General features: G+C 34.8%; 2 protein-coding genes across 2 annotated transcripts; one reads left to right on the forward strand and one right to left on the reverse strand.

Moving 5' to 3' along the window:
* The first annotated feature begins 2542 nt into the window (after positions 1 to 2542).
* LOC131602305 (uncharacterized) lies at positions 2543 to 5766 on the forward strand. The gene is made up of 5 exons (XM_058874387.1): positions 2543 to 3148; positions 3316 to 3578; positions 3669 to 3786; positions 4750 to 4958; positions 5151 to 5766. Exons 1-5 carry the CDS (start codon positions 2783 to 2785, stop codon positions 5602 to 5604), a joined length of 1410 nt encoding a protein of 469 aa, XP_058730370.1. The 5' UTR covers positions 2543 to 2782; the 3' UTR covers positions 5605 to 5766.
* A 3389-nt stretch (positions 5767 to 9155) lies between these two features.
* On the reverse strand, positions 9156 to 15072 carry LOC131602306 (zinc finger CCCH domain-containing protein 16-like). The gene is made up of 10 exons (XM_058874388.1): positions 14889 to 15072; positions 14533 to 14767; positions 13473 to 13564; positions 12778 to 12873; positions 11947 to 12040; positions 11450 to 11670; positions 10800 to 10855; positions 10379 to 10706; positions 9624 to 9696; positions 9156 to 9440 (listed from the first exon to the last, which is right to left on the reverse strand). The coding sequence occupies exons 1-10, from the start codon at positions 14921 to 14923 to the stop codon at positions 9402 to 9404; spliced, it is 1269 nt and encodes a 422-aa protein (XP_058730371.1). The 5' UTR covers positions 14924 to 15072; the 3' UTR covers positions 9156 to 9401.
* Positions 15073 to 25061: the final 9989 nt, after the last annotated feature.

The following is a 25061-nucleotide window of genomic DNA, read 5'->3' on the forward strand; positions in this document are numbered from 1 at the left end:
TTACCCCTAACAGAAAATACCAACAACAAAATAAATCCCTCGAAAAAGAAATAGAGGTATCAAAAGTCCATTATTTAGGAAACTTTAGAAAAAGGGGCAATAGTAGGAAAAATGTTAGATTTATATGGATCGATCAGTCACGCATGTCAAGTACCAACGTATAAAACCTATGAACTTGACCAAATACTAGAACATGAAAATCACAAGAAAAATGTAAAAAAGAAGCAGAAAGGGGTCAAAATGTCGCTTCAAATGCCTTTTATAAACTACTCATCTACTAAGGATCACATGATCCACTATGCACCCCCAACGATCGAGATTTACTTGAAAAATTATTCGAAGTACTTAAGTGTTCTAAGGAAAATAAAGCATCATCATCAACTAGCGTAAAGGCATCATCAACTAGCGTAGAGGCATGTGTTAGTTATTCCAAGTGAAATGTTTCCTATTACAAAGAAAACATTAAAAATCATAAGTTCCCAATGGTATTGACATCCTGTCAAGACTTCCACATCCTCGTACACAGTAGCGAGGCAAGACCACGTATTACAAACACTATAACAAAAATGCCTTTTATCTTAGTTGAAAAAGATGTTTTATCTTGGTTTCACAGGCGAGGTAGCGAATGGCATCATGAAAAGTGCGCCACTTTACCTCTCAGTTTTAATACATCTGACAGGTAATGTGTAAAGGTCATGAGTTTGATCCCCAGAGAAATCCTTTTTGAAATTCTTAAATGGAAAAAACATATTTTTCCTCGGTTTTGATATTCCACAAATGGGTATAATATCTTTCACCTCGATTTTGACATAAAATTGACAGGTAAAACACGATTGAGTTTATTAAATCTAATGTGGTTTGCTCACTAAACCCTAACTGAACATATACCTTCTCAAAATTGGTTAGGAAAATAATTGTATGAATAATTATGTTATATTTGAAGAAGAACTTACACTGATTAATATTTTTCAAGAATTCTTCAACTCATCATTCATCTCACGTTCTTTAATGGTTAAAATATCTTCAATATCCCAGGTTCTTTATTCAACACTTCCTTTTCTTCTAAATCATTCTTGAAAGCATAAAATTTGATGTTTTGAAAATGAACAAATATGAAAAAAAGTTGAACGAAAACTAGAAGTATTGGAGAGATTTAACTATAAGAGAACATGAAATGAAGGATAAGTTGCAGAATGCTAGAAAAATATTAATCAGTGTAAGATATGTTTCAAATACAACATAATTTCTTATATGATTATTTTCAAAATCAATTTAATATGTTATATGTTCAAAGAAGGGTTAGTGAAACAAACAATTGACATTAAATATAATAAACTCAACACGACAGAACATGATGAGAATTGTACAAAGAATCACAAAAAACAAAAACTCAATAACAACAACTAAGCTACTACACATATATTTTCATAACTTTGGATAGTAGAACAACTAAACAACAACAACAATAACATCAACAACTTATATTAAACAACAACTCAAAAAATTAATATCTTAACAAAACTACAACTACATCATCAATAAACCTATCACATAAATTTGTTTAAACAACAACAACAAATTTATGACTATCGTTGTTTAGGACTCTCTTGTTAAGGGTTTTTCGTTAGAATTGTGTTTGTGTTGTTTAGACAAGTCAAATTAAATACTACTCCCTCCGTTCCATAATGAGTGACTCAGCACACTATTTCACACAGATTAAGAAAAGTGTAAAAAAGTAAGAGAGAAAATATCATTTTTACTATAGTACCCTTATTATGTATTGGGAATTGTGAACTTTTTATTAATTAGAGGGTAAAATTGGAAAAAGTGTATTGGAAATTGAAATGGTTCATTCATTTTGGGACATCATTTTATTCCATTTGAGTCACTCATTGTGGGACGGAGGGAGTACAAGCTAAAGTTAAATGCAACAAAGATGTTGGTGGAAGAAAAAGCATTTGTTCATAACTTATTATTCTATCATTTTCATCGATTTAAGAAAAAAATTATTTTGAAAAGATGCTTTCAAAGATAACCCAATTCGTTACGACGAAAAAACAAAGTTCATTATGGAAACAATATTGCTGGAAAAACGGAATTTCTTAGTGCACGCCAACTGTTTGATGAAATGGTTGCGAGAGGAATGTATGAAAAAGAATAGAGGAGTAAGATTAACATAAAGAAATTTAAAACCCCTACTATCTAAATTATTTTTCTACCTTTGAGTGACGTGACATGAAACATGGCATGTCAGATAAACCTCCGCTAGTGAAAACTAACGGCAGACTAAAGTTGAAGGTTGCTATATTTATGAGAATCCCTAACACGAGGTTGTCATATATTTAACCCTTTTAGAAACATCATAGACCATTTATTTGGTGATGCATGTTAAATGTCACCCACTTGATAATGAATACTCTCTCAAATCAAATTAAACAGGAACACGTTGAAAAAGTGTATGATATTTATCCAACCTCAATTGATTATAGGACGTGTTCCGGTTGACGCCGTTCAAATATTAATCGTATCTTGTCTGATCTGATCTGGTCTGGTCAATAACTTCAAATGTCGTTTCTAGAATTTGTAAGACCCGGGCTGAAAGGGTGAATACGTAACTTTACTTATCCCATCTTTTTTCTTCCTCCCTCTTCCTTATCCTCTGCAATTTTTATCAATTATATTATCTCCTCCTCCTTCTCCTCCCTACTCGCCATAGCCACAACTCCTCTTTCTTTGTGTCTCTTCACAGACACAAAGACACACCAACATCACATTCAATAACATGTCTATGTCTCTTTCTCTTGTTCGTCTCTCTTGTTCCTCTCATTCAATTCCTCCCCAATTACCAAATTCTCGTACTGCCCGTTTCAGTTTCTGCCGCTATAGACGCAGACACGTTTCTGCTTCATCTTCCATTCACCGTGGTCTCTTCAAAGTCCATTCCCTTTCCAGCCTCGGCGGAGCTCATGAGTTTGACAGCATAAGCCAAAGGAGCCACGATGAAGAAGAAGATGACGAACAACAAATTAGGACTAGGGCTAGTAATGAACATCAAGTAGACGATGAAGAAGAAGATGAAGAAGAAGAATCTATCAGCTCTTGTGTTTTCCCTGAAAGATGGGATGTCTTAGGTCTTGGACAAGCCATGGTAATTTCCGCAATACGCCATTTAGTACAAAATATTTTCAAATACTCGTTATAACAGCGCTATAGTATATAGTGAATACTCTCATTATGTTGAAATAGATATTGAAACAATATACATTTTGATGATAGCTATGAATCTATAAGTGTGTTGTTTGGGGAATTTTTTAGGTAGACTTTTCTGGCACAGTGGATGACGAGTTCTTGAAGAATTTAGGATTAGAAAAGGGAACAAGGAGACTTGTAAATCATGAGGAAAGAGGTAGAGTTTTGCAGGCCATGGATGGTTGCAGCTATAAAGCTGCCGCTGGTGGATCGCTTTCTAATACCTTAGTTGCCCTCGCAAGGCTTGGAGGTCGCTCCCTACAAGATCCTGCTATAAATGTGGCAATGGCCGGCAGTGTTGCGAGTGATCTGTTGGGTGGTTTCTACAGGTTTGCTCTCGTTATTGCACACTTTTTTGATCATATTGATGTGGTTGATTAAAGTTGGGGCTGATTTAGTTTCGTTATTTTAAATTTTAGGGAAAAATTACGCCGAGCAAATGTGCAATTTCTGTCTGTGCCTATCAAGGATGCGACAACTGGAACAGTTATAGTACTTACAACTCCAGATGCTCAGCGCACAATGCTTGCATATCAGGTTCAATTTACTACAAATGAAGAATATTATTACTATATATTTCTGCCACTTCACTTCCTTGTTGCGGTTTGAGGAGTACGTAACAAGATGTTTCTAAGGAGATATATCAACAACAATTTATATCTTGTTCATTCTTTTTTCCCCTTTTCCTTCTAGTTTAAGCAATATCTTTTTTTCAGAAGAAACACGTACACATGTTTAACTAATGGATTAAATCAATCAACTATAGGAGTTGCTTAAAAGTTTCATGAGTTTTTCTGCTATAAAGTTGTACTTTTTTAACATGCAAATTTCATGAATGGTATGCTATAAGCAATTAAGCGGATGCATTATTTACTATATATATTCACTTATTTCCAAGATTGTCAAAATCTCGATATATATCTTGAAATCTTAGGATTTTACGATCTCACCCCCAATGATCCAAATCTTAAGCAGAACTGTGGTAGCAAAGTCGTGCAAGATTGCTGCAAAATTATTACCAAATTGTGAAAAGATTGTGACATTGTTGATTTTTGTGCAATCCTAGGATTCCTAGCTATATACAATTTGGTTCGTTATACAGGACTTGCTACTAATGAAGAATATTATTACTATAAATTAGGGTAGTCATTAGCTCATTCTAATGAAGAATATTTTATTTGGTGAAAGAAATGTGGTATTCTCGTGGAATACAAGGGAAGACTTGAAATGCTTTTATTCAACCTGGAAACATTAAACTTTACTTTTAGTGCATTGTGTGCCCATAATATAGTACTAATTGATTATTTTGCTATGCCTCTTCTTTAAAACAAGTAATACTTCCTTGCTGATTTTATTCTCACTCGAATCTATACCTCCCTGTCTTCATTCACTTGTATGCTATTTTATTTAGGAAATTTTTAGCACTTATTTCAAATTTTATATACCTTTATTAAGGTTAATGAAGGGAACAATGCTAATATTTCTGTATTCTGTTGTCAGGGCACATCTTCAACCGTTAACTTTGACACTTCCTTGGCAAGTGCAGTTTCTAAGACCAACATACTTGTTGTTGAAGGTTATCTATTTGAACTTCCCGATACTATTAAAACAATAACAAAAGCATGTATGGAAGCTAGGAGTAATGGTGCTCTGGTTGCAGTAACAGCTTCAGATGTCTCCTGCATTGAGAGACATTTTGATCATTTCTGGTAAGATTATTACACCCCTTTCGGTTTTTCCATATAATAGTTCATTCAATTCCACTTAATGTCAAAATTATACATCGTATTAGTACGTTGATTCAATCCCAAAATTTAAAATAATAAGATGAATGATATTTGAAGGTGTTTAGATCCCAAACATATATATTTGTATGTAACTTGTACTTGTTCATTCAACAGGGAGATCATAGGAAATTATGCAGATTTAATCTTCGCAAATGTTGATGAGGCGAGAGCTCTTTGTAATTTTGATGCAAAGGAGACCACTGTTTCTGTTACAAGGTATCTAAGTCAGTTTGTCCCTCTAGTATCTGTTACGGACGGTATCAGAGGCTCTTACATAGGTGTAAAAGGCGAAGCCGTATACATCCCTCCCTCTCCATGTGTTCCAGTGGATACCTGTGGTGCTGGTGATGCATATGCTTCTGGTATTCTGTATGGTGTTTTACGAGGCATGTCAGATTTGAGAAGTATCGGTACAATAGCAGCTAAGGTTGCGTCCACTGTTGTTGCGCAGCAGGGAACGAGGCTTCGAATTTCAGATGCAGTTAAATTGGCTGAATCTTTTGCATTTCAACTTGATACATCGACTGTTCGATCTGATGTCGGTACTGATCATATTTCCAGTGTTTAATTAGATTGTAAACTTACATTGAGTTCCAACATTCTTTCATAAGATGAAAGAAGGAATTTATTCCTTTGATTTATTTCAAAAGTCATGTAAATACTTTCATTGTAAAAAGATAGCTATAGCTATGATGACAATTAAATTATTTAGATTTCTGACCATTCTTCATCCCACAATATTATTATTATTAGGCACATTGGTATTTTCTATCTAAATATCTATACTTGATATGAAGTGAATTACATGTTAATGAAAATTATGTAAGTGAAAGGTATTTTTTTTCTTTTGATTATAAATTGATCTTCTTCAGTTCTTAAGATTAGTTTTGGAAACTTTTTTCTTGTTAAAATATGTCTGTCTGCAAACAGCCTGTTTTTTCTTTTCTCTAATATTTTTTTTTTTTGAAAACTGAAGCATCCATGCACACAATTGAAGATATTAATCTCTTGAGGTCTCTCAAATTTGTTTAAGAGATTGACTTCTTGTAACATATTTTCTTTGTTTTTTAATATGCCTCTTTACAGTACCAATAAATTAAATGTTCTATATTGTAACGAAGTACTTAAATGGTGGGCATTTGGGTTGGTATATTTACTAAGATTTGGGTTGGTATATTTACTAAGATTTAGTCTTTGTTATAAATAGAAATGTTAATTTAGTTAAGTTTAATAAGCTATTCTTTAGGAAAGTTGAATAACTGTTATGAGTTATTATAGTTTGTTATTTAATTTGTAAGGCTTGCATAAAGCCATCATATTTTCATTTAGTAAGAATAAGAAGTAATCTCACTTGATTAATATTGTTAAAGTTATGTAATTCTTCATTTGGTATTAGAGCTCCATCACAGGACCCGATATTGGTGAGTAAACAAGAGTGTTTGAGAGGAAAAACACTAGAGTGAGTGAAAGAAGTAAAATGGTTGAATCAAGCAATTTCACCGCACCAAGTGCGCCTAAGTTTGATGAAGACTATGATCATTGAAATTTGATCTTGGAGAATCTACTTTGAACAAAGGAGTACTAAAGTGTGACTGAATTTGAAATTAAAGAACCATAGGAGAATGAACACATAAGTGCAACACAACAAAAAACATCGAATGAAGAAAAACTCAAAGATTTGAAAGTAAAGAACTATCTATTTTAGGAAATTGACAGACCTATCTTCAAAATGATTATCCAAAAGAAACAGACCTATCTTCAAAATGATTATCCAAAAGAAACAGCCAAAAATTGTGGAAATACGTGAAAGTCAGGTACTATGGAAGAACTAGGGTGAAACGTGAGTCAGTGAATGATTATTTTGGAAAACAACAAATGCATGAGTAATTGTGGGGAGAATATGAACGAAGTGAAAATCGTTGAAAAGATACTTAAATCTCTGACAAAAATCTCCAACTTTGTTGTATGCTCAATTGAAGAGTCTAAGGACACTGATCTTCTAATTGTGGATGAGTTGTAAAGTTTTCTACTTATTCATGAGCAAAAAGTAAGAGAGAAGCATAGTGAAGAACAAGTTCTGCAAGTTGAGCATGACACACATTATGGACGTGGGAGAGGAAGAAGCCATTTTCAAAGAGGAAGTAACAACTATGTTAAGTGACGGGGAAGAACAAAATCATTTGTAAATAGAAGTGCTATTGTATGTCATCAGTATAAAAAACAAGGGCACTACCAATTTGAATGTCCAAGTCTATAAAAGGAAGCAAACTATGTTGAGTTTGACGAGGAAGAGGAGTTACTCCTGATGGCTCATGTCAAAGTTCAAGATATTAAAGACAAACGGATATGGTTTCTCAATTCTGGTTGCTCAAATCACATGACAGAAAATTAAAGGTTGTTTGTAGAATTAGATGAAAGTTTCATTTGTACTATTAGATTGGAAAATAACTCAAGAATGTCTCTAATGGGAAAAGGAAGTGTAATGTTTGAAGTGGAACATTCAAAATGTGAGTGATGTTTACTTTGTGCCAGACTTAACCAACAATTTATCAAGCATAGGTCAACTTCAAGAAAGACGTTTGGTAATCATAATAAAAGAAGGTGCATGCAAAATTTATCACCATTAGAGAGGGAAAATTGCAGACAACATAACTCTAAATCTGATGTTTTTGATTCATTCTACATTAAAACTGTTTCCATGAAAAGGCTGGGGAGGAGAACTAGGAGAACCAATGGCATAAAAGGTATGAACATGTAAATCATAAGTTCATTGTTGCTATGCAGAAGAAACAAATGGTGAAGGGGCTACCAAAGTTTAGGGAAGCTCTAATATTGGCAAGCAAAACTGAGACAAAATATCAAGAAAAGTCATTGCAGAGCATAAAAAAACTTGAATCGGTGCATGGTGCATGCATATCTGTGTGATCCAATCACTCTAATCTTTCATAGTGGTAAGAGATATTTTTTAGTGTATGTATATGGCTACTCTCGCAAAACTTGAATTTATTTTCTGGCAAAAAAAGGTGAAACATTTGAGATATTCAAATGCTTCAAGATTCTGGTTGAGAAAAAAGCTCAGGAACATATATGTTGTTTACAAATAGATAATGAAGGAGATTCCACCTCAAGCAAGTTCAATAAATTATGCATAGAGAATGGAATTAAACGCAAATTAAAAACTTCTTTCACACCACAACAAAATATGGTAGTCGAACGAAATAATCGAACAATTATGAATATGGGGCGCTGCTTACATACTGAGAAAGAGATGAAAAAGATCTTCATGTGATTAACAAAAGTCTTACCAAAGCAATAAAGGAAATGGTACCGAAAGAAAGATGGAGTGGAGTGAAACCTAGAGTTGACTATTTTATGGTGTTTGGATCCATTGCACACGTACATATACTTCAGCAGAAGAGAACTAAGCTTGATGATAGAAGTCACAAATGTATATTAATTGGAGTGAGTGACAAATCAAAGGCTTGCAGGTTGTATGATCCACAATTGAAGAAAATCACAGTAATCAAGGATGTCATATTTAGAGAAGAATAAAAAAGGAATTGGAACGTAAATTTAGAAGAAAAAAAAAAACTCTTGATTAGGGTAACAATGATAGTGACATGGAGGATTCTGATGAAGAATCAGATATAGAAACATAAGTGAGTGATGCTGGAAACTATGAGCATACATTACAACATGAGAAACAACCAAGAGAAATAAGAGAACCTAATAGGCTGCAAGACTACGAGAGTGGTGAGGGTCTTCCTAAAGAAGAAGAACAAGAGGCCTGGTGGTTTTATTCATGTCAAATAATGACCTCACAAATTATAAGAAATTTGTTAATGATGTAAAATGGATATAAGCCATGAAACATGAGATAGAGTAATCGAGAAGAATAAAACATTAGAGTTAGTGAATCTACCAACACAAGCCAAGAAAATTGAAGTGAAATGGAATTACAAAAAATATCAATACACTCGCAACTTTCATCTCCAATTTGTTAACCTCCACAATTCCAAGTTATGTGGGACTTACACAACTCACGTATGTTTCTCAAGAATTTGTTTTTAAATGTTGACTTATATGTATATTAAAAGATGAAACCCAGTAAACAGCCCATAATTCTTAACACCTGAATGGTGTGTTTCACCTTTAGAAACACTATATAATAAACTGGCAGAAAGTGTGATGGCTTGACATCATGTGTGTGTGATCATGTCAACACAATTTTCATCCAACGATCATTTTTAGAAACTAGAGATATGTACAAATCATAATTAGAACACATTTGGTAAATTTGAGCTGGAAAATGTCAGATGCGATCGCAACAAAATTGCTCTGTATCCCATGGCAGTACAGAGATCTCTACCGAATAAATCTGTCTGGAGGAGCTTCTTCAGGAATCTGTCAAATTAAAAGATATATGAAACAAATAAAAATGTTAGCATTAATCTCACAAACCACTTAGGAAAATATCCCCAACATTTGAACATTAAAATACATAGTCAACAAAAGTAAGCCTGTATCTGCCAAATTTCAGTGCTCCGAGATGAAGACTTGTGTATTTAGCACATGAAAGACTATTACCTCTCCAGGATTCCATTTTTCTTTTAACCAGATACTGTCATCTACAGACGCATTCTCCACTTGGGATGTATTTCTGCAAGAATAGATGACCATAAGATTCAAGCAGAAGTATTTGTAACTTGCACATGAAGCTAGTTTAAAAGTTCTATAAAGATAACCTCGGAAAGTTAGTGCAGTAATAAAGGTGTAGTTTTCAAAAAGGTTCTTATACACAAAAGTTGAAGCCTCTGCTGAAATAATTTAAGGAAACAAAAGACTAATCTGCTTTAAGCATCACTACCAATGTTGAAATCTTCCTAATCTATAAACAGTGGCATATGGCTATACAAAAATGATTTTATCACTGAACTATGGATCCAATTATGTCCCGATTATAACATTCACAACTGGTGCAATTGGGTCTTCTACTTTATAGGGAAATTAGAATGAACTTGCCATATTAATTGAATAAAGAGTATCAATTATGAGTTGATACAAAACGAATTACAGAAGAGTGTCGAGAGATTTTCTCAAATTGAAAGTGCATAACTAATTTTAAGATGCAATAGGCTGAAAACACAAAAGATCAAGGGGCTGGGTTATGAGATCTATGTTATATTAATTGAACTCCATCTTCGCTGAAAAAGTTGTATCGAGCCAAGTAATGCAGTAGTAGTACTATTTTTGGTTGAGTAATGAATGAAGTTGGAATTTGATTAAATTGTCACAACTACTTTTGCAGACTTTTAAACTAATGTGATCAGTGAGTGACTTACAACTGAACATCTGATGATGCTGTCTGAAGCATTGTGGCGGAGCTAGTGTTATTGAACGCAATAGATGGTTGTTGGAATTGAGAAGTTGATCCTGGAAACATTGTCGCTGGAGTAGAAAAGGGGTTGTTGTTTTGAGCACTTGAGACTCCACTGCCAAATATGTTTCCTGTGTTGGATGTGAAAGCGTTTCCGGTGTTGTTTTGAGCACCTGAGATTCCACTGCTGAATAGGTTTCCTGTGTTGGATGTGAAAGAGTTTCCTGTGTTGTTTTGAGCACCCGAGATTACACTGCCGAATAGGTTTCCTGTGTTGGATGTGAAAAGGTTTCCTGCAATTCATCACAGCATCGATGATCAAACAGGGAAAATAGAAGATAAATGTAGTCATAGTACTAGTTATAGACATTTTGCGAAACAAATACCTCCACTTCCAAAGGAATTAGGCTGCGCTGGAGGGGTCACTAGTGGTGCAGAGGGCCTAATAAGTTACACACAGATTACCATTTATATACCAAGAGCAGACATACAAATAAAAATCACGAGAATATAAAATAAAAGAACGATTGGAGACTTGCATCCTATCCATTATAGCATAAAGCCATAAACTGTTTTTTTAATCCTTCAATGCCAAACAAAAAAAAAAACCATCATAACCCAGTAGAGGTATGTCAGGCACCAAACTCTTATGACCTAGGCCATTCTACAGAACTTGTAAGGATATTCAACTAGTCTGTATTAAAATTTCCGTAACTAAAACCTTAAGCCATAATAATAGAAAGATTCATGTCTTTCACGACTCTCTTCCTGACAATCACGCCATGATTCCAAACAAAAACAAATAGTAGATAGCAGTTTTAGAAAAAGGAAATTATGTAGAGGTGTGATGTAGCCAACTGAAGAAACTAGGTCAGAAAACATTAAGCCTCGTCAATATCTTATCAAACCATATACTACTTAAGAAGCTCTTTGCATTCCCTGTTAGCTAAAAATTGGATATTTCTTGCTTCAGGTCATTTTTTTTACTACACACAATTGAAAATGTAGATAATGTTCCAAATCATGTCGGTGTTACCTTTCAAAACCAGTGTTCAGTGAAGCACCCAGTTGGCTAAAGCTTGAGACTGATAAAGGACTATTATTTTGAGTAGCTTGTGAAAATGCATTTACATTGCCTCCATTAGATTGGTACTTTTGAATGTCAAGAGAAGAATTCAGAGGCATTTTGTAGGGTTCGGAAAGTAGTTTGTCAAACTCAACCAACTTTGATTTCAGTATGTTTCTCTCTTTTTCAACCTGTAACAACATATTTTAAAGTTACACCAGAGAAGACAATTGCAGGAACATAACAATTACCTTGTAGTTCCAAAGGTTAGTATAAAAAAAAAAAAAAGAGGCTTTTCTTCAATAGAGAAAAAAAAGATTAAAGAAAAATAAATCACATGTATAGATAGGGAATAAGGTATCCACCAGAGGGGGGTGGAAATACAAAAGGGAATAAAAAATTGCAACAAAGCAATACAATCTTAGTATCATAACAAAAATGTAGGTACATTAGATCAAATTTCTTACAATTAATGGCAAACTCATTCCATTCTTAGCATCCTCGTATGCCAATGCTCGTAATTCTTCATAGCTAATATCTCCAATAATGTCACAAGGAGCACTGGATAAAAAAGAGTCAAAATCAATCACGATACTTAGCTTTATTATTAGTTCATTGGCTAAGATTATTTGAAGTAATTTCTCTTTCAAGAATGCAAAGTAGATTAGGATCTCTTTTTTGGTATAGAATTTGGTACACAGAATTCCTTGAGATGATGTTTTTACTCCTTCCAAACATGGTCTTGGATAAAACGTTATGGCGGGATTCAATCCATGTAGCCGACTCTACTTAGTGGGATAAGGCTTGGTTGTTGTTGCTGTATTCCAAACAGTTAACTGACTGGGCAGTGCCATAACTCATAAGTAACTAAGGAGGCTTCACTAAAGATTGCTAGAGTTTGAATAAAAAATGAGACTGTGTGTGTGAACACTCCATGCAAATTCCAATCACTTGGCTTTATAATGCAAATGAAATCGGTCCCCATTAAAGCATCTTTCATCTTTTGGACAGCAACTTTGGAAAAGGTTTTCAAGGATATGAGCTTGAGGAAATGTATAATGGTTAGTGGTTTAATGGTTGTTAGATGTGAATAATAGATGCGAAAATAGTTGACATCTTTTGTAACATAGTCGACTTCACAGGTTTTGAGGAATATGGATCTTTGCCTACATGGTTTGTGACTTTATTAGATAGTAGACAACTACACAATGAGTTCCTCCATGATTAAGAAACATATTATATATAGTATCAAAAACAAATTTGATTAATGTTTATAAACCCTTAGTAGAAAATTTTACCCTTTGCAATGACCATAGCATGTAAGTATCCAAAGTGGTTTCTCTTGCTCAAAATCTTCTGCAATCTGGCGCTTGCAAACCTCAGGATCTGTGCATCTTCAATTAAATCAACCAAGCTTTAGCGAAATATATAACTTTCTTAAAGAAGTAAACCCAATGCAAAGTGCAAAATTTTTATTAAAAAAAAGCAAGGGCCACAAACATTGATAGGGAGCGTGGAAATAAAATCATCATATTGAGACTTATTTAATACAAAAAAGGAAATATAATCAGATAACAAAAGCAGATAGCCAGGTTAAAACTGAAAAAAGACCACAATGGTGAAGGAAAACAAAATAATACCACTAACTTTAATTTTGCATGTTTATTTAATTGAGAAAGCAGTGTAACACACATTTTAGTCACTCACTAACAAATTACATAAAAACATGGTGTGCACTTTAGCTGAAACAAAGGTAGTGCATACGCAACATATTGGAATATTTGCATCTTCAAATCAAAGGCAAAACCCTAAGCACCATGAGTCTGTGTTATGTTATGCACAGTGTAGGTGGTTAGACCTGTTATCTATTCTGAGTTAAAATGGTGTATATCCAACATATAGGTGGCATTATTTTCACCCATATGTTAACATAAAGAAAAATGTCTATGTTTGATGAGAGATGAGTAAGAGTAATGGACTGATCAGTACTTACTTATGATTCACTGTTTGGGAATTGTTATCAGAGGCACGTTGAGTGCCATTCTGGGGTTTGGATGATGTTCGACTCCATTTGTTTTCAAAAGGCTGATTCAGAAGTAAATCATCAATACTAAAATAAATAATCAAATAACTATATTAACAAGGAAGGTGAAACCAAACATAAAAATGAGAATGTCATAAAAGGTACTCCTTAAATATTGAAGAGTATCAACGATATTTTCATGCATGATAATGGCCAACATTTAAAAAAAAAAACGTCACAATGTGTCAGGCTGGCCAAAGGCTCAATAAGACCGGTCCAATACAACTGAAGCGCACAACATATGACGAACAATTGTCCCTTCACTTTGAGACATCACACAAGAGTACGGTTCGAACTGTCTCCTGCAATCCACGCCGGGCCAACCGGGAACGATTCTAACCGTCTCCTCTATAAGTGTGGCCCTGAGTCACGGTCAGGTATTACTCTCATTAAACACTTGCATAGTTCCACCTCTTTCAAACACTAACTTGAGCGTTAGAGTGTTAACCTTGCAAATACCGCTATCTCTCTTATCATCGAAGGCTACCTACCATCCATTTTCTTTTCCAATATGAAATAATGTTTATACCAGGGGACATTTGAAATTGTTTATTTAAGCTTATCTAATGACAAACGCATTTATGCAATGTGTTTAGACGAGCTCATATCAATAGCTTATGGCTTTTCACTAGCCGGAAAGATAACTTCTTTATTTTATAGACAAATGTTAGTAAGTAAAGGGTTATGTTACTTTCTTGGCATCAAATCAAACCCTATACCTCCTACTTGAGACTATTGCCAAAAACAGCATATTTTGAATAAGCTCTTTGAGGTAACTTATGAAAATAGCTTATGCAATTGTTCCCTCTTTGATTCATATCCACCTCCAAATCCTACTTCCACTTTTAAAACAAACATTGACAACTAAAATAGCTCTATATCCAAACACAAATAGCTAATTGAATGTAAGCATTCATGACATAACTCTCAAATACCTAACTGAAAACATGCATATGGAAAGAGTAAGAACCTGGAATTGGTTTGATTTGGGGGCCCCATTTGACTGGGAGGCATTCTGTGATCCAAAACCAAAAGGATTGTTCTTTTGCTGTTGGTTAGGGGCAGAGGCAGCAGCAGACCCAAATCCAAAAGGGTTTTTATTGGGTTGTTGATATGAATTGGTCTGTCCTCCAAAAGCATTAGATTTACGCTGCTGTTGATTTGGTTGTTGATGAAGAAATCTACACCTTTCTCCATAAGTACAACTGAAGCATAAACAACAAACAAACACCAATTCAGATTATTTGTACGCATAAGCTGATAATCGATTTTGTTACAAGAATGGAACACGAACAACACAGTATTAAGAAGAAGAAGAGGAATAACCTGCCTCGCTGGAAATTTCTACAGAGCTCTTTCATGGTGAATTGAATACTGTTGTTGAGTCTTGATTCTGAACAAAACGAAACCCTCGCTCGCGCGCTTTTAAGCTTTGAATCAATCAATTGCTCGCGTGGATTTAGCCAAAATGAGTACCCTTTTGTCCCAACTAGTACCACAGTTTACAGTTCAAACCTCAATAGCATAGATTTTAAGCATATAAGCAAAAAATACTCATTCTTTAACACATTTTTTTAATATGATTTTTTTATTGTTGGTTAAAAAATAGAAATAAATTTAATTTAGAGAACTTGTATAAATTTAGGAAATTAACGTATTGAAAATAAAATATGTTAAAAAACATGATGTTTTATTAAAAAAAGTGAAATAATACAAATACATAAAAATAGTAATTAAATAAGACAATTCAAATAAATAAAAGTAAAATTTGTTACTATAATTCTATATATTTGAAGTTACTCATTTATTATTCCTATCACATGATAGATAGTTTTTTCCCTAGATTTAAATATGAGAGAAAACTCTTCCTTGACTGAGTTGTGGGATGGATATTCAGTTGACAACAGAATTGCAACTAACTCATGTTATCTTAGAAAATGTAAAATATAATTAGCACATTTTTATTTCTTTATATTAGTTTGGTAGTTTATCTTTACAATTTTTTTTATTTGTCAAGTTAAGACATAATATTACTTTTTTTGGAAAATACTCTTTCCATTTTTATATGTGTATCTCACACCTTTAAAAATTTAAAAATGTTCTTTATGCGTTCGGAGATTCATATTCAGACGCACTCAGAATCACACGAGAATGTGATATTATGATATTCACCCCCATTTTGAACAAGATATGTCCCCAAATACAACCTGTAAGTTATTTGGCTGGATCCAAAAATACATCTTCGAAATATTCCTTGAATCATTTCAGTGCAACATCATTGTCCCAACATTATAATTTTTTGAGGCCAAGTTATATTAAAGTAAATTCAAATTGTATTAAAGTGAAATGAAATTAAAAAGTCATACATTAATTAAAGAAAATCTAAAAAAGTCAAGACCATACTGGTATTTACTGGTATTTTTAGTAAACAATTGCGAGTTTGATTCACTTTCGAGATTAAACTCGAAAAAATCTCAAGGGCAATTTATGCAGAAAAATACGATGAAAAACGTTTGTGACTGAAATTTAGATGTTTGAATATTGACAAATTGGATGTAAAATGTAATTAAAATAAGCTTTGGATGAAGATAATAGACAAAAAGCATGATAAATGTCATTAAAGTAAATGCTTCAAATACAAAAGACTTAAAGAAGAAAAAAAGAGGCAAACTCATACAGTTTCTCAGAAATTGTTTCTCTCTAACTTGGATACTTTAGTTCTATAGAGAATAATTGATGAACTTTGCGACCTCGATTACATGAATGAGCCTACCTTATATAGTATTACAATGATAACTGTCGACAACGATTATTTTCGGGGAACTTGACACGTATCCCCTTACATGTGCTTCAGACTTCCAGTTTGCTTCCACGCGTCTTCAATGTATAAACTATTGCAAACCTACTATCATCCTGATAAAATCCTTTAAACCGCTTAATAGCTTCTTTCGAGAGTTTCTGCTTGACTTCTATAGTGTTTTCGAGACATCCCTAGTTTGACTGACTCTTAGACTCAAAAATGCTAAATATTCAACGTCTGATGAACCTATCGAACTCGACATTTTATCGAAGAAATGGTTTATGCAAATCTTTTCGAGATTCTTCTAAACGTTTATGTAAATATTGAAGAGAGAGTGATTTTAATCTTGTGCACCTGTTACTGAGAGTCTTCCAAACCAAACCTAACAAGTTGGTCGAACTATCATGGTCGACTTGATTATTGTGTTAAAAGTTGAGTCTTTTCATACTTATTTATTTTTCAAACGTGGCTATCATCATTCTCTTTTGAATCCTTTAGCTAGTATTTACAGGCTAGCAAATGCCCCTCCAAAAGGCCGCTTTCAGTTATATGTAAGAGATGAAATAAAGATGGTGTTTTTAATAACTGTTTGACATTGTTCAAGATAGTTTGCACACGTCATAATCATCATGACCACTTTTCACCAATCCGTCACGTCATAAAGGTGTGTGCATATTGTCATCATTGCTGTGATTTCCTAGGACAACCATGACTCATTAAAGTAAATGATATCAAAAACATCATTTAATTTTAATTTTTTTCAAAAAAAACAAATGCCACTTGTTCTTTTTAAGACGCCACTTGTCTAAATTATTTTAGAGAGACATTGAAAAGGTTTTTCCTTGTGGATATATATACACCCTTTCCTCATTTATTTTTCCTTTCACTACTTTCTTCTTCTTCAGAACCCTGGAAAAGATTTTTGAACTTCTCTGTAACTTTTGCTCTTTGTTCCTTTAACAAAGCCTCTATTTTCCACTCACAACTTCTAACGAACAACAATGGCTTTCGGCTCACTTACAAGATGCCAACCACAGGTCCCGCCTGCTTCCAAACTCAACGATCACATCCTCAAAGATAGTCATACTTATGTTCCTGAGCCTCTGATGCAAGAGGGGAAAAGTTCTATTTGGCTTTCTCAGGTATTAATCCCTTACTCCCTTGCAGGTACTTTTCATGCTTTTATAATTATTGTATTAAGGACAGTGCCATTTTGGAAATTTAGGTATTCAATATATGCCATTTTAGCACTACATTTTTCTATGTGTTATTGTTCTTCTATTATTCATATTTCCTGTAGCATATAGTGTAATACGGTGAACTGACTTTTATCAAAAATGTTGCGGATAGCAAGAGTCGCCACCGACTTTTATTTTATCCAAATTAAATCAGAAAGGCTAAAAGAACAGGAAAAACCTTTTAAATAAAAACTGAGTTCGGGGGGTAACTATGCAAAGGGAAGGTGTAAGGCACCCTTTGCATCCATGGTTTTCCATGGGCTCTTAATTGCTTTGCTCTTTGAAGAATTTTAGAAGAAGTGAATATGGACTTTAGCTCGTAAATGAGCGTAGCCATTTTGAAGGTTTATGAGAAAGAATATGAAAAAAAGTTTTTTAGAGCAAGGCAAAGCAATTAGGGGCAATTACCTGGTTAGATGAAAAATGTTCTTTTAGCCTTTCAGGGTGAAAGGGTCTATCCATGCCATAAGAGGGCAGAAAGCCTTTCATTTGGAGGTTGAAGGGTCATCGAGAATTCATTCGCCATAAGACTGTCCCATGCCATAGAGAGGCAGGTAGTCTGAGGGAAGAACCAGAATAGCCTTTCGTAGGCAGCCAGAGGATACCTCAGCCTTTTCGTAGGCAACTTCCGAGGGTCGAGGTCATATTGGTGTATCGAAGACAACATCATTAGGGTCTTATGACCTTTGTATTTATCGAGGCAACATGGCTGAGGTATCCTCGTATTCGAGGGACATGGCTATTCTGCAAAAGCACAAGGCAACAAAGGCAACATGCAACCAAGAGGTTACCCCAAAAGTGTGCGTGGGTGCAACAATCACGTGATTTGATTCAGTTATTTATCTTATAATTAATTATTCTAAGTTGATTACAGGCTTGCACTCCCTAGAATTACTAACCACGGCAGTTAATATTAACAATTGAAATAATAATGGGGAAAGGGAAATTGAAACCAGCGGGGGGAAGGGAAATTGAAACCAGCGGGATAATAATGCTATAGGTCTAACACAAGTAATAATTAAGATCAGGGTTTAGGGTTACCGACTATTCGAAGCTTTGGCATTTGGCAAACCCTGAAAGGTGGGAAAAATAAGAAGCAATAGTAGGGTGAGTGCATTATCGGTTCGGAGGCAAACATGGCTAACCCTAAAAAATAGGAGGATAAAAGAAATTAAAATAAATAAATAAATAAATAAATAGGCACTTAGCTTTGAATTTGATCTGATATGGTTGGCGGTCGGAGGAAACCTCGGGGTTAACCCTGAAAAATGGCAAAGGCAAGGGCGTGAGTAGGGATGGCAAACGGGCATGCCCGCCCCGTTTAAGCCCGCCCCGCAAAAGCCCGCGAAAAAACGGGGCGGGGCGGGGTGGGCTTTTTTAAGAGTGTGGGTCTAAAACCTTGCCCCGCCCCGCAAAAAAGTGAGGGCGGGGCGGGGAAAGCCCGCGGGTATTCGGCTTTTTAGGCCTAAAAATAGTAAAATTCTATGAAAAAACAAATGCCCGCAAAAGCCCACCAAAAAACGGGGCGGGGCGGGGCGGACACATTAAAGAGAGCGGGCCTAAAACCTTGTCCCGCCCCGCGAAAAAGTGCGGGTAAAACAGGCTTTCCCCGCGGGCCGGGCCCGTTTTGCCACCCCTAGGCGTGAGTGTAAAATAGTTCATTAACTTTCGAGGTTTTTACCCTGATAACCATTTTATAATGCAAATAAAGATTTAAACAATAAAATGAAAGAAAATGAAAGTCGAGACTTAGCTTCGTAAAAGGCGGGGCGTGTGATCGGGAGTCGTCGGATAATAACCTGGAATAATCCAATGTGGCATGGCTGGTGAGTTTACTGTAGACCTGTGCGTATAGATCCCTTGGATCTGGATCGACAAAGATCCCACGGCTGCTACATGGGGCTCTATCGTAGGGTCGCGAAGTGTGCACGTATGGGATCTGAAACATGCTTATTCAAGGAAATTAAACAAACAAAAGAATACACTGGGTTTCGAACCCAGGTCATGAGGGTGACCAATTTACCAACGCTACCAGCTGAATCGTTTTCGTTTGCTGTTAGTGGGATGAGAATGCATCCAGAAAACTATTCAATAATGTTTGAATTCCCAAAGCGCGCGAACCCATCTTCTTCACACGTCTTTTTTTTGCAACATGGTGAAGGACCTATACCCACGGTTTTACACCGTGGCCATATGTATGGGGTCTCCAAACCTGCAAATCACTTCCAGCAAATACCGAATAGCAGCCCAAATTACATAAACATAGCCTCACGGATCGATTAGACTCATTAATTTACCCTGAAATTGTCTCTAGCCAAAAAGCCCTTTTCTAAAGGTTACGAACCCTAACAATGGTGGCTATTGATTTATGCACCAAACCTTACAATTAACAATTCAGAAATACTCCACACAATCATATGAATACATAGGTATGCTTAAAAGTCATTTATATTGCGTGAATTAACAGAGGTATGTTTGAGAAAATTGTGCAAACCGTGAACGTCGTTGTCGCGACTCTGGAGATGCTGGAGACTTTGTATCGATCTCTACTGCTTCAAGGAAGGTCGAGGATTTGATCTTGACGCTTGGGACGACTTGAAATGGCCTGGAAATTCATCTACGGTGCAGCTTTGTTTCACGGTTTTTTGAAGCTTTGGAATAGGTTTCTTGCAGCCAAATTCTCCCTCTTTTGATCAGAAATCCTTATGCATATATATTAGTCTGAATTAGGTTTTTTTGAGGTGGATCAAATCTTTGTTATTATGGAGATTGGAGTGTGAGAGATTCTTGATTGAATTTGATTGCAATCTTGCTAAATACGTATTATTGTCCCATCAATTCTTTGAACCAAATTCCAAATCATTTGCCCTGATTTTTATGGAGATATTTTTAGAATCAAATACAATTTTATTATTTCTAGTATTTTATTTAATTTAATTTGAATTAAAATGATTAAATTCAAAACAAAATAAATAAATAAATACTAAAAATAAATAAAAAAGCCAATGGATCATGGATGGTCCATGAGTTAAGTTTGGGATCAATTATTTGGGCCCATTTGGGAGAAAAGTCCATTTTAACCTTCATTTGCTTCATGCATTTTATCAAAAATTAACCAACTTTGACAAAGCGCATCTCTCTCGATTTTTTAGGTATGGAGGAGTTCTAAGACTTTTTGGAAACCGCAAGATGTCCTCTACAAGCCACTTTGGAACATATTTTTCATTTGGAGATTTTATCTTGATGATATTGCTCCTGACAAAACACCGCTTTTTTGCGATCTTCTAGAAGGACTTGTAATGTTTTGGCTCATATCTCCCAAATGGTGCATTTCTTGACTTTGGACCCAACATAAAAGTTGTATAGAATCAAATTTCCTTATGCATGAGCTTTGATTGGAGAATTTATGAGAAAGTATGAGAGGGATATGATTAGTCAAAGTTGGGTTGACTTTCTCCTTAAAACCCTAATTTAATAACTTGTCCTTTCGTGGATTTTTGATCTTTTCTTGATGAACCATGATCAATCCTTGATCAAATGGTGAATGATACTTCAATATGAGGATGTTGTCAAAAAATCAGGAGTTTTGACTGTACTTTGACCACAGTTGACTTTTAGGTCAAATCAGACGACTGTTGACTTTCTTGAGCAATTGAGTGATCAATCTTTTGAATTGAGGCCTGATATTTGTCATGGAGGTAGTTTGAAGTATCATAAGCCATATGAGGTGCCTTAGAATCCTTAATCCATTGATTTTCTTCAGAAGATCAAAAACCATAATACTTTGAGCCATTGTTTAGGAGGGATGTCTTTGAGCCTTGAACTTTGATTTGAATTCGAACAAGAGAAATAGGATGGGCAAATTTTGGGGTATGACACATAGGCTTATACTTTTTTAAGTAGATGTCATTTATCCTTAGAGTTCGACCATCAGGACTTAACTCTTCGAATTCATAAGCATTGTTTGAAAACACTTGGCTAATTCAAAACGATACTTCCAAATTTGGTGACCATTTGCCTAATATTCTGTCCTTTGGATCCATAGGTAGAATAACCTTCCAAATAAATCCCCAACTACAAATGTTTTTGACGTAACCTTTTTTTTACGGGCTTTGGATATTCGTTCCTTTTGTCTCATGAGGACATATAAAGTAGCTAACCTCTCTTCGTCCAAGTTGACTAACTTGTCTAATATCATACTCCAATACTGGTCAGAAGGGATTTCATACTGCCTTTGAATCTTAGTGGACTGTAAATATATCTCAATAAGAAAGACTGCATCATGACCATAATTCAATCAAAATGGAGTAGCATTGGTTGTTTCATTAGGGAAATTTCGACAAGCCCGTGATGCTTGGTATAAATTCTTGTGCCTATTTATTGGCTTCTGACTCACCTAACTTTTAATTAAGCCTATGATAATCTTATTGGCTGCTTCGACTTGGCTGTTTTCCTAAGCATAGTAAGGCATAGATGTTAAGACTTTGATCCATGAATTTAAGGCAAACTCAACCATATTTCGACCAACAAGAATTGAGCCTTGATTACTCGTTAAGGTTTCAGGAATTCTAAATCTATATACAATGTGAATTTGGATTAAAATCAATCATTATTTCTTGATCAACCTTGATCAGAGGCACAACTTCAAATCATTTAGTAAGATAGTCTATACCAACCAGAATATACCTATGGTTTTTGGATGATGCAGGTTGAGTCTCACCTATTGAATCTAATGCCCAACCCCAGTTGGCCAAGGTTTGACAATATAATGCAATTCACTACCAGGGAATATGTCTCTGACATTCTAGTAAACCTTTGGCAAATTTTATGCAATCTTTCAACATAGTTGGTCAATACAACCCTTATCGAGACAAAATCCATTTCAACTTGTGTCCTGCTTGATGTGCGTTACATGAGCCATTATGGACATTGAAAATTGTCAAATAAGTTTCACTTCCACTAAGACATTTAAGTAAAACTCCTTCAAGAGTCTTTTTAAACAACTCATTTCCAACAATATCATACCCCATTGCCTTGTATTTAATCTTTCGATATACCGTCCCTGTTGGTTCTTACAAATTTTTCTATAATTGATTTTCTTCAGTAACTATTTGTCAGATTATCTATGACAAAATTTTCAAAAACTTCAGAATTATTTTGCAAGTCTTCCAATTCTTCTACCCCCACCAGTTTTGAATTTAACAATTAAGGGGAGAATATTGGTAGAAATTAATTTTTCTTTTACTTCAATTAATTCTACTAATGTTTCCTTAGAGACTATATAACTTGGAGCAATTTGCACTAAGTCATTAGCCTCTTGATTTTATAGTTGAGGCACATGTTTGGTACCGAATAAATTAAATCTTCTTAGTAGTAAGTTGGTTGAAACTAAGTACAACGATAGATTCTCTTTGATGCATTTATATTCTTTTGTTAATTGCTTTACAACCAACTCTGAGTCACCTTTAATTTCAACTCCTTTTGCCCCCAAATCTAGCAGGATCCTAAGGCATGCAATTAAGGCTTCATATTCAGCCTCATTATTTGAGCAGTAATCTTGGATTTTGAATTTAAACTTGGTTGGAATACCTTTAGGGGAAATAATTAGAATTTCAATGTCAGTTCCATTTTTTATGTCTAGAGTCATCGAAGTATAATCTCTAGGGTTTAAGCTGAACATGATTTCGTGTTTCTTCGACTAGTGCATGATCCACATCAAAATCAACAACATTATAAATTTTTATGGCCTTTAAAGTCGCATAAATTAGAGAATATTCAGTTAAAGTCAAAGCCCATTTTCCAATTCTACTATGAAAAATAGGTTTCGACGGCATATGTTTAATAACATCAAAATGAGAATAGACGAAAACAATTGTTGGCTTTGTATAATATTTTAATTGTGTACAGGAAAAGTACAAGCAAAGGCATAACTTCTCTATCGAGATATACCAAGTTTTTGCATCATTTAACACTCGACTAAGGTAATAAATAACTCTTTCGACGCCATCATTATTCTCTTGTGCAAACATACTGCCTATTGTCGAATCAGACGTAGAAATATACAATTTCATAGCTTTGTTTCTCATGGGAGATAACAATATGGGAGGCTTTGACAAATACATCTTGATATCATCAAAGGCTTTTTCATGCTCTTGTTCCCATCTGAATCTTTTCTCTTTCTTCAAACGTAGCAAAGGCGAAATAACTTTTGTCCTGCCACTTAGATTTAAGATGAACCTTCTTAAGAAATTTATCTTTCCTACTAGAGACTAAAGTTGCTTTTGTTCGACAGAGGCTCTGTATTGAATATGTCCTTCGTATTGTTCTAGTTTATTTCGATGCGTTTTGTTATGAACCAGAAACCTAGAAAGTCACCTACATGGACACCAAAAACACACTTTAATGGATTCATTTTAAGTTCATATTTCCCCATCCTTTCAAAGGATTGCAAAGGTTGTCTAACTGACTATTTTTTTACGGGTCTATATAGACCTGCATAAAGGTTTCAATGAAATCACGAAGCATAGAATTCATTACCCTTTGGTATGTTGCACTAGCATTCTTTAGGCCAAAAGGAATTACCATCCACTCATAAGTTCTTAACGCCCCAGGGTATCAAGATTTAGTTTTTGACACATCTTCCTCTACAATAAATGATTGAATCTAGCGTACTTGCAAGGTGGTGTATATTATTCCCTAAAGTTACACCCTAATGAATAAATGGCTCGACCTTGGCAGTTATGAATAAAGGTTTTAAGTGTTGTTCCATTGCCATATTATGCCTTTCAAATATAGTTATGTCTTTTTCGACACATCCATCGTTCATCACATAATAACACCAAGGTTTATGGGTTGCTAATTCTTCGGCCAACCTACTTTCCTCTTTAGTCACTTCAATGACTATATCGTATTTTATAGGCAACATGGATATCATGTTATGAATTATATCAAATTCAGGTTTATAACCATAATCAAAATTATCAGTGGTCATTTCTTCATCTTCATCTAGTGTGGTCTTCTGCTCCTTAGATTTTTCCACTTGTGGCAAAGGCATGAACGATCTCTGCTTGAGAGGCCTTTTAGTCGTTTGGCCTTCATTCATGACTTGAATACAACAAATTTTTCTTGAGATTTCTGCTTCAAAGGCAACCTTCTTCTTACGTTGGTGCCTTCTCCATTGTGTCCTGGTCATGGGGTTTTTGCCCATATAATTTTTAGAAGTATAAGAATACTATTTGGATATTTGAGAGTTATCATGGTGTGATGACCCTATTCCAATTTCAACCGACCTCCACTTGCATTGATTAATGCTTGTTCTTTCTAAAAGCATGATCCATTCACCCAAAATAACGTTGGTGGGTGGGATATAAGTCCTGCTTTATAACAAGGGTTAGACTTTAATTCAAATTGTTAACCAAGAGACTCTAAGCACAAGAAGATGGTGAATTACTATATTCAAAA

The sequence above is a fragment of the Vicia villosa genome, linkage group LG5, assembly GCF_029867415.1.
Source record: "Vicia villosa cultivar HV-30 ecotype Madison, WI linkage group LG5, Vvil1.0, whole genome shotgun sequence".
Classification (NCBI taxonomy): domain Eukaryota; kingdom Viridiplantae; phylum Streptophyta; class Magnoliopsida; order Fabales; family Fabaceae; genus Vicia; species Vicia villosa.

Bases quoted from the DNA above. Each gene is read 5' to 3' on its own strand.
- LOC131602306 (XM_058874388.1), bottom strand. From the start codon at position 14,923: ATGAAAGAGCTCTGTAGAAATTTCCAGCGAGGCAG. The intron at 12,041-12,777 runs GTAAAATTTTCT...TTTTTTATCCAG, and splicing joins TGCTATGGTCATTGCAAAGG to TGCTCCTTGTGACATTATTG. The intron at 9,441-9,623 runs GTAATAGTCTTT...TTAATTTGACAG, and splicing joins AAAAATGGAATCCTGGAGAG to ATTCCTGAAGAAGCTCCTCC.
- LOC131602305 (XM_058874387.1), top strand. From the start codon at position 2,783: ATGTCTATGTCTCTTTCTCTTGTTCGTCTCTCTTGTTCCTCTCATTCA. The intron at 3,579-3,668 runs GTTTGCTCTCGT...TTTAAATTTTAG, and splicing joins CTGTTGGGTGGTTTCTACAG to GGAAAAATTACGCCGAGCAA. The intron at 3,787-4,749 runs GTTCAATTTACT...TTCTGTTGTCAG, and splicing joins GCACAATGCTTGCATATCAG to GGCACATCTTCAACCGTTAA.